This window comes from Elephantulus edwardii, unplaced genomic scaffold (genome assembly GCF_000299155.1).
Source record: "Elephantulus edwardii isolate Elephantulus edwardi_28Jun2011 unplaced genomic scaffold, EleEdw1.0 scaffold00176, whole genome shotgun sequence".
Taxonomy (NCBI): Eukaryota; Metazoa; Chordata; class Mammalia; order Macroscelidea; family Macroscelididae; genus Elephantulus; species Elephantulus edwardii.
The window spans coordinates 2,120,876-2,130,278 of NW_006399926.1; the positions used below are offsets into that span (position 1 = coordinate 2,120,876).

At 42.4% G+C, this 9,403-nt stretch overlaps 1 protein-coding gene and 1 pseudogene across 1 annotated transcript in view; one reads left to right on the top strand and one right to left on the bottom strand.

Moving 5' to 3' along the window:
* LOC102859486 (GON-4-like protein-like) overlaps nucleotides 1-2,888 on the top strand; it is a 44,167-nt gene extending 41,279 nt beyond the window's left edge. The window contains exons 8-9 of the mRNA XM_006895914.1: nucleotides 1,020-1,136; nucleotides 1,608-2,888. Coding sequence (XP_006895976.1) covers nucleotides 1,020-1,136; nucleotides 1,608-2,888 — 1,398 coding nt within the window. The remainder of the gene's footprint in view (nucleotides 1-1,019; nucleotides 1,137-1,607) is intronic.
* A 465-nt stretch (nucleotides 2,889-3,353) lies between these two features.
* Nucleotides 3,354-9,403, bottom strand: part of LOC102859889 — an 8,783-nt pseudogene continuing 2,733 nt past the window's right edge.

Consider the following 9,403-nt stretch of genomic DNA (forward strand, 5'->3'; position numbering starts at 1 on the left):
GTTTCCAATTCCAGCACTGCCACTTTTACCCCACCCCCCAATAAGTTGTCATACTATATTTTGAAGTAGGTGGCACTGCCCTCCGCCTTTATATATGATAAAGGGAACCTGAGAATTGTGAATAGACTACCCCCAAGTCTAACCATCTTTTGGCAGAAGCATTCAACAGAACAAAATATATGGTGCATTTAGGATATCCGTCCTCTTGTGCATGCTGCCACTGTTAAGGTCATCAGACTCACAGTGACTTTCAGCAATCCATTGCATAGGTAATCGTCCTCTTTGGCCTGTCCAATGCATAGGTAATCGTCCTCTTTGGCCTGTCCAGTGCATAGGTAATAGTCCTCTTTGGCCTTTCCAATGCATAGGTAATCGTCTTCTTTGGCCCATTTCTCCTTGGGAATCCTTGAATTCCTGTTGTTGAGTCTCAATCTTCACTGAGGGCCAGTCATAAACTGTTTAAGTGTTCAATTATCAATAAGCCGAAGTCTGTGGAAGGCCATAATGCCCCTGCTTTAAGTGGTTTGCTGCTCCCACTGCTCACCACGCTGTCTCTGCCTCTGCCGCCATCTTGGATCTCCAATATTTTTTTTCAAAGGGAAAAGCAAACTGGTGGGGAATTGGGCAGGGAGAAAAATGCAACAATGAATGAATGAAAATCCAAGTTCTCTATAAACTTACATTAAAATCCCAGTGGAAAAAAAAGAAGTATTGAATTCCACCCTTTATCTTTTTACAACTGTTTGTTTTATCAGCTGTTGGGGGATTATTACAAAGTTTCCCCTTATATACATACATATATTATATGTATATAACATATACATGTATTTTTAGGGGGATACAATTCAATCTCTGATAGCTTCATTTATGGAAATGCAAAAGTGTTCAGCATATGCTGTGTACCTCTGTGTGTGGATAAGTAAAAAAAGAAAATAACTACTGTTTGCCTATGCCCTGCCTTACATGTGTCATTGTTTTTTGGTAGGAATATAATTTGTGCTTTATTTGTTCATGCTCAGTTGTATAAGAAGACCAAACAGCTCCCAGTCTTGGTAAAATGCTGTGAAGAAATCCAGCCACATCAGTGGAAGCCACCAATAGAGAGGGAAGAACACCGACTCCCATTCTGGTTAAAGGTATGACTGTTAGATAGATCCCTTCAAAGTCTGCTGGAGGCAGAAAGTTAGCTTTGTAGAAATATCAAGGACTACCTGAAACCTCTAATGATTTAGTTCTAGATCTGTCTTACTCATTGCTGTGAATAGGATCTAATTCTGAGCTGAAACTCCAGTGGCTTTCAGGAGGACTTAGGAAGTCTTTCCTTCACCTTTCTTGTCCCTCCTCTGAACTAGAGGATTCTAAAATCTTTTACAAATAGTAGATAAAATGGTAATGTTCTAGTAAAGGAAGTTCATAGAAGATTACATACAGCATAAAACTATAATGTAGTTCTAGTAAAATTTTTATATTGTGCAAAAAATTCTTTCATGAAAGATGTCTTGAGACTTGGAAAGATTCTGTAAGTATAGAAAGCCCTATTAATTTTTTTTTTAAAAGCACACCCAAAATTACAACCTGTGATGGATTAATCTTTTTGTTCCCAACAGGCCAGTTTGCCGTCTATCCAGAAGGAACTTCAATCCATCACTGAAGGGATACGAAATGTGTCTGGAACACCCGAGACCAAACCAGATGAAGGCAGCTCAGAATTAGGGAGTGAAGCTCGATATCCCCTGCTGTTGCCTAAGGGTGTAGTTCTTAAACTGAAGCCACCTGCCAAATACTTCTCCCGGAAGGCTTGGAAGCAGAAGCAATCCTCAGACCTTAAGCCCCTCCTTATCCGACCCAGCCCTTCTCTCCAGCCTAGCTTCAACTCTGGGAGCTTGCCATCCAGATCAACTCAATCAGAAATCCCTCTGAGTAACATGGTGGGTCATATTGCTCATCCAGTCCAGATAGTGCCAGCTGTCCATACACTGGAAGTCAGAGGAGGCTATGGTTCTAAGTCATCTTTGGCACTGCCTGAAGTCAGAACCAGTTTCTTGATTTCCTCAGCCCTTGAGCCCAAGGTGACAGTGCCTTCATTTGCACCTTCCAAGTTTCCAAGGACATATGTGGAACTGAGACCCTCTAAGAGAAAGGGGGCTAAAAGCCCTCCCTGTCTGAAACCTGCCCCCTTCATCCAACCCTCACCTGTCATCTTCACTGTTCCAGCCACCACTGTGAAGGTTTTGAGCCTTAGTACTGGCTGTAATATGATTCAGCCGGTCAATGCACCAGTGGCCCAGAGTTCTCAGACCATTCCTGTTGCTACCCTCTTGGTTAACCCTACTTCATTTCCCTGTCCATTAAACCAACCCCTTGTGGCTTCTTCCATCCCACCTTTAATTAGTTCTGGCAACTCTGTGAATTTTCATGTACCATCTACTCTTGAAGATAAGACTCAAGAAAATCTGGATGTTGCTTGTCCTTTACCCGAAGAGAATGAAGCTTTTCAAAGCCGAGAACCCAAATTGGAACCCCAGGAACTATCCCCTCTCAGTATTCCTATCTTGCCCAAAGAGGAGCACAGTCCAGGGCCTCTACAAGCAGATTGTGGGGACCAGGAAGAATTGCCAGAGAATCGTACCTATCACTGGACTATTGTGAAAACAGAAAGTGGGGACCATGCACTAGAGGCCCTGCCTCAAGGTTTTCAGGAATCTCTAAATCCTCTCCCTAGGAATATAGAGGAAATTATCAAGGTAGAGCCTGCAGGCCCTGTGGCAGAAATCTCCAGTGGATCCCCTGAGCAAAGTATTTGTGGTGTAATTAAAGAGGAACCTTTCTGCCTCCCCTCTCCAGACCTGGAAAAGTTCCCTTCTTCAGTGGGCAGATCGTGTTCCTAGAAGCTCGTTACACACTTCATCCTTTCTGACCTGGGACCCTCTATTGTTCAGTGTTGACCCTCTTGCTTCTCCACTGAAGCCAATTTGTGCTTGGAGGTGGAAAAGGCATATCAAAGAATAAATACAGCATCCATAGGCAGGGCTCTTTCTGAAATGTGTGTATTTGATGTTTTGTAAACCTGATGCCCTTTCTGAACCTCCTGCCTGCTGCTTTCCTGGGTCAGGCTTCCTGTCTTCCACCTCTTTGTAAAGTGTAAAGTCAAAATATAAATATATATAAATCCCTATATCTTATAGAGCTCTAAACAGTTATAAATTATTGTTATTGTGAAATTTATGATGTGAACTTATCTCACTTAATTTTTATAAGAAATGAAGGTTTGAAGAAGTTAAACAGCTTATCCAAAGTCACTTAGCGATAGAATTTAAACTCAAGTTTTTGTCAAAATCCTTGCCATTAACTACTTATGTTATCCCCTGCACAAGGAATGAAACTCCAGTTATAAAATTTCAGCAATTTCACAGCACCCATTACACTAACTATATAGTCAATACCAGGGGTTGTTGTTTTTTCTCTTTCTCCTCAAGTAGAATGAAATTCCTCAAGGCTAGTTATCCCATATATATTTCGCATTTTAAGGTCTCAGACCTTGACCCACCAGCTTCTGGGAAAAGTGGCAGTTCAAACTTCTCTGAAAAATTGCCAAAAACCAAGGCCCCAGGAATTGACTGCATATCTGTTGACATATTTCAACAAACAGATGCTTCCCTGGATGTGCTCACCAAGTTGTGCCAAGAAATCTGGAGGACAACTACCTGGCCAACTGACTGGAAGAGATCTATATTTGTTTGCATTCCAAAGAAAGACTCGACAGAGTGTGGAAATTATTGAACAATATCATTAACATCTCACACAAGCAAGATTCTGCTGAAAATTAGTCAAAAACTACTGGAACAGCACACTAACAGAGAACTACAGATGTACAGGCTGGGTTTAAAGAGGCCGTAGCACTAGAGATATAACTAATGTTAGGTGGATCTTGGCTAAAAGCAGAGAGTACCAGATGAATGTCTTATCTGTGTTACATGACTATATAAAGAGGTTTGACTGTGTGGATCACAACAAACTGTGGCTAATGTGAGAAGAATGGGAATCCCAGAACACTTGATCGTGCTTATGTGAAACCTTTACTTGGACCAGGAAACAGTATCATAACAGCAAGGAGACACTGCATGGTTCACAATTGGGAAGGGTGTACACCAGGGATGTATCCTATTTCCATACCTTTTCAATCTATATGAAGAACAGATTATCCAGAGGCTGAGCTCTATGAGGAGAAATATGGCATCAGAATTGGAGGAAGACTAATCAACAGTCTGTGTTAAGCAGATGACACAATCCTGCTTGCTGAAACTGAGGAGAACCTGAAGTGCTTGGTGAAGAAGGTCAAGGAATGCAGCCTTCAATATGGATTGAAGCTCAACATCAAGAAAACAAAGCTTCTCCCCACTAGGCCGATCGGCAGCATCAAGAGATAGAGTTTTTTTTGTTTGTTTGTTTGTTTTTAATTTTTTATTATTTTGTGTGCGTGTACCATCAAATCAGATCTGACTGGTACAGGAGGATATTGCGCCTCCTTCTCTGGCAGAGCATCTGGTGGATTCGAACCGTATTCCTTTGGGATTGCAGTGCAGCATCTTGCCACTAGGCCACCAGAGCTCCCCAAGAGATAGAGATTGTTAACAGCTTTAGTTCGCTTAGCTCCACAGACAACACTCTTGGTACCAGCAGCCAGGAACTTAAAAGATTAATTGTATTGAGAAATTCTGCTGTCAGAGACCTTTCCAAAGTACTGAAGAGCAATGATGTCAGTCTGGAGAATAAGGTGTACCTGATCCAGGCCATGGTCTTTGCAGTTACTTGCTGTGCATCAGAAAGCTGGACAATGACTAGGGATGATGGAATGATAATTTATGCCTTTGAACTGTGGTGCTGGAGAAGAGTATTGAATATACTGTGGACTGCTAGGAGAACAAAAAGGATGGTTCTAGAGAGGGTGAGACCAGGTTGCTCCTTGGAGGCAAGGATTCTGAAGCTTTGTCTGACATACTTTGGACATGTTGCTAGGAGGGACCAGTCCTTGGAGAAGAACGTCATGCTTGGGAGGGTGAAGGGACAGGGCAAAAGACAAAGACTCTTGATGAGATGGATTGATTCAGCGACTAGGGTAATAGAGGTAGGTGTGTCAGAGACAATAAGGTTGGTACAGAAAAGAGCAGGGTATACGGCTGGTACATATAGGGTTGCTATAAGTCACAAGCATTTCGACGGCACATAACAAATTTCTCATTTGATATTCAGATACCTATAAGGTAATATTATAATTTTCATTTCACAGAAGAGAAAAGAAAGCCGCAAAGAAGTATGTATCTCCCCATTTCACATAGCTAGGAAGTTGTGAACTAGAATGTAGACCCAGTTTAAACCAAAAGTCTGAATGTTTAACCACAGTCTGATAGCACTTCCCGAGTTCTAGAAGGAATGAAGAAGGGAGTTGGGGTGGGGTTACATATTTTTGTACTTCTCAATTACAGCTCAAGATGAACTGCTGGTCATACTTTCAGTGAAAGCTGGAAAAGTGGAGGATCAGCCAAAGAAAGGGGGATCCTCAAAGAGGTTTGAAATGGTGACTGTAACCGTGGGCTCAAATGTATGAGAGATGATGAAGATAGCACAGGACAGGACAAGATTCAGATCCATTGTTGATCGGTTTGCTATGATGACTCCAGGGCACCTAACAACATAGTGTCTTATATTATGGAACACAGGTGTGTGTGTGTGTGTGACTGCAACAAAGAATGACATATAAATGTTAATAAACCAGAAAGTTAGTGGGGGGGGGGGCTTTATCCCCCATCAAATGCAGAGAGGAGAAAAGGAAAGAGGGTACATGGGCCAAAATTCAGGCCTGGGTACATAACAGAAGATTATAGCAATTGACTAAACTACATTTGTAAAATGTATTAAATGGCATATACATGACACTATACTTACAGGTTTGGGATAGGACAGAGAAGCCAAGGGGGAAAGTACTGAACTGTTTTCAGTTTCTTAGTGAGAAATAAGTTCACTGGAAGTAGAACATGTATTTCTTGAGAGATAAGCTCTAGTATCTCTGAAATGAAAGGTCTAGGAGCCGTGGGACAGAATGTTCCAAACAAGACACCGTGATGGACATAGTGTCAGAATACCAATTACTAGGTAAAATTTTCAAAGCAGAAGCTTCTTGCTACCCTTGATTTAGGAAGTGGCTTCTTCAAGGAGACCTCACCTGCTAGAGTCTCTTTTTCTGTTGCCCCTGCTTACCCTCAATAGCTAAGTTTCCTCTCTCGCACGCTTCTATTACCATCCCATCTAATTTTCTCCATTCCTCCTCCCATGGAATTGTCTTCCCCACCCTACTCTCCCCAACAGTCTGTCTCCTTACCTGGATGTTCCTCTTGATGATGTTCCTGGTCAGCAGTACTTTGCTTGTGCTGGGATCCACCCCAGCTAAGGGCACAGTGACTTCCTCAATGACATCATCCCGGTAGAAATGGTCAAAACTGAAGACGAGGAAGTGCAGCACCAGGTCCTATAGCTGGCTGCATGGGATACCATAGAAGCTGAAAATCTCATCAAACACAGGATCCAGGGTCTTCTGAAGCACTCTGGTCTTCACCTGGTGCTGCTTGTCAGGAGGGATGGTCATTTTGATGTAGGGGTCAGAGCCCTGGGTCTGGTCATCTGTCACTGCCAGTCCATGGTTTGCCACCACTAGAGTTTTTTTCCAGAAAGTTCTAGTGCGTAGAGAAGGATAGGGATCCCAGCATGACATCCTCTTCTGGAGATGATGGAAAAGTGGTTTTGCCCTCCCGCCCAGGGGTCAGGCTTGCTATAGGGCTCCTCAGATCTTCTCCATTGTTGTTAGGTGCTGTTGAGTTGTAGATGACTCATAGCAACCCTATGAACGAAAGGCCTGAGCACTGTTCATACATAGAGTTTCTGGAGGCAAGCCATTTTGGAAGTGGATGCCACTCCTGCTTCCAGGCTTGTTTTAGTTGGGAAGCTCCAGCAAACACTCTCTACCATGGGTACCCGTTACCACGTTTGGCAACATCAGTGTCCCAGTGTTCAGCATCACACCAACCATGAGTTACCTCTGTACAGCAATGCACAGACCAGTGCCATACCACCTAGAAGAATGTTTGACAGGAAAACAATTTGAACCTGGCCTGAGGGCCGCAGATTAAAATCACCGAACTCCGCCTTGGTAGCATATCTTTCTGTCCTCTCGGCTCCAAAACTTGCCATAATACCTGCACACTCACCACCATGCTCTCTCTGGCAGCAAGAAGTCACAGAAACCTCGGAGGCGCCAACCAGGAAGAACATGGCCAACTTCTCTCCCCTCACCCTTTGGGGCTTAAAGCCCCCTCCTGCCTTAAACCCTAGGCCAAGACTGGCTTGCCTCGCTCCTGGGGGCGGAGCAGTCCTGCACATCAAACACAAGCCTGAAAAATGACTCTACTCCAAAAACTTGCCATAATACCTGCACACACACCACCATGCTCTCTCTGGCAACAAGAAGTCACACCAATCTTCTCCATAGGCTGATTTAATGGGAAGTTACTGTATACAAGATCCAGAGTTAGGCTGTCTAGGACTCTTCTCTGCCCAGCAAGCCTCCTTCTGCTGCGTCCACCAATAGATTACCTCATCCACCTTCCCTCCTGGACTGTCTTTGTCTCTCTGTACTTTGACCATTTTCTTCTTGTTGCTGAGGGTCTCTGGGTATACACTGATGCATTTGAGTATGTAAATGAACTTGTAAGGTGAGGTCTTGTGCTTTTTTTCTGTCTGTTGATGGCAGCATGTCCAGACAAAGATGGTCACCAAGGCACACCACTAGCAGAGAGGCCCCAATGAGGCCAGCTACCACTGGTGATATACCTGCAAGTGGAGAGCAGAGATGAATCAAGGAAGATAGACTCTAACCTCTCACCTGAGTTCCTCTCCTTAGTCCCTTTAACAGAGCTAAGGAAATTTACAATCTATTCCTCCTGCCCAAGACAAAAAACTCACCTGAGTAGAGTGCGCCCTTTTCTTGGCTCGCTCTTTCCACCAAATCTAGAAGAAATGTTCATTGTCTCCAGAAAACCTTCCTTGAGATGCCTTATATGTTCTTGAATGTCCCTCAACATTTATGGACTTGGTTTTGTTACAATGATTTATGTTTCAAGTAAATGTTCTCTAAGTGTTCTAATGTCATCTTCATACATAATAATCTGTTCATCTCTTTTGTTACACAAGAGCTGAGCTACATCTTTGGTTTCAGGAGATAATAAAGGGAAACTGCTGTAGAATTTGTAAACAATGAGTGTTGACTAGCAAAGTAGAATGGAAAATGTGAGTTTAGGTACAGTGCTGCTCAAGGGGAAGAAATATAGGTGGGTGGTAAAGAGAAATTTGGGTTTACATACTTTGAAAATACACTAATATTCTTAGATTTCCCCCCAACTCTCAGGATTTTAAAATGTAGTTATAAGAAGTAAGAGTGGTAGGAAAATGTCACATCTTTCCTCAAATATCACATTTCGGGTAATGTCTTCCTTTACAACTCTACTTAGAAGTGCAAATTTCTGTATATGCTAAGCACTCAGATGTCAAAGCTCTCTTTATAGGCTTTATTACCTTGATACAAACTCTTAAACCTGAATTTTATATCAGGTAGTTGAATCCAATTCATAACAGTCCTATGGGATAAAGTAGATATATCTATAGGTTCCTAGGATAAGGAAGACTTGATAGAAAAACCTCTGGGAAGCAGAGTTCCCTATCTTTTGCAGGGCAGCTGGTGTGTTCAAACCATTGATTTTTTGGTGGCAGCCAAATGTTTTAATCCTTGTGTTTTCAAGGTGTATTATGTATGTATTTCTGTACAGTTTCCTTTTATTAAAATCTTATTTTATTATTTTTGTGTGTGTATCGTCAAATCGGATCTGACAAGTACAGGAGGAGATTGCCTCTCCTCCTCCAGCAGAGCATCTTTGGGATTGCAATGCAGCTGCTTGCCACTAGGCCACCAGAGCTCCCTTGTACAGTTTCCTTTTTAAAGCTACTTATTTTCTCTACTAGAACGTAATTTTCATGAGGACAGTGATTTTTGTCTCATTCATTGTATCCTAACACTTAAAGAATCAAAGAAAAAAAAAATCACAAACAATGAGTCAATTCTAAGATTCTGACTCATGGAAATTTACCATTGTGTTTTTGAGGTGGATTTTTTGTTGTTTTTTAGTAATAGTATGTATGTCTTTACGGGAGAAGGAAAAGATTACCTCATCTTTTTTCCTATGAAGCAGCTAGTGGATTCAAGATGTTGTTGTTATGTGCCGTCGAGTAGTTTGCGACTCATAGCGACCCTATGCACAACAGCCCTAAACCCTGCTCTATCCTGCGCCAACCACACTGC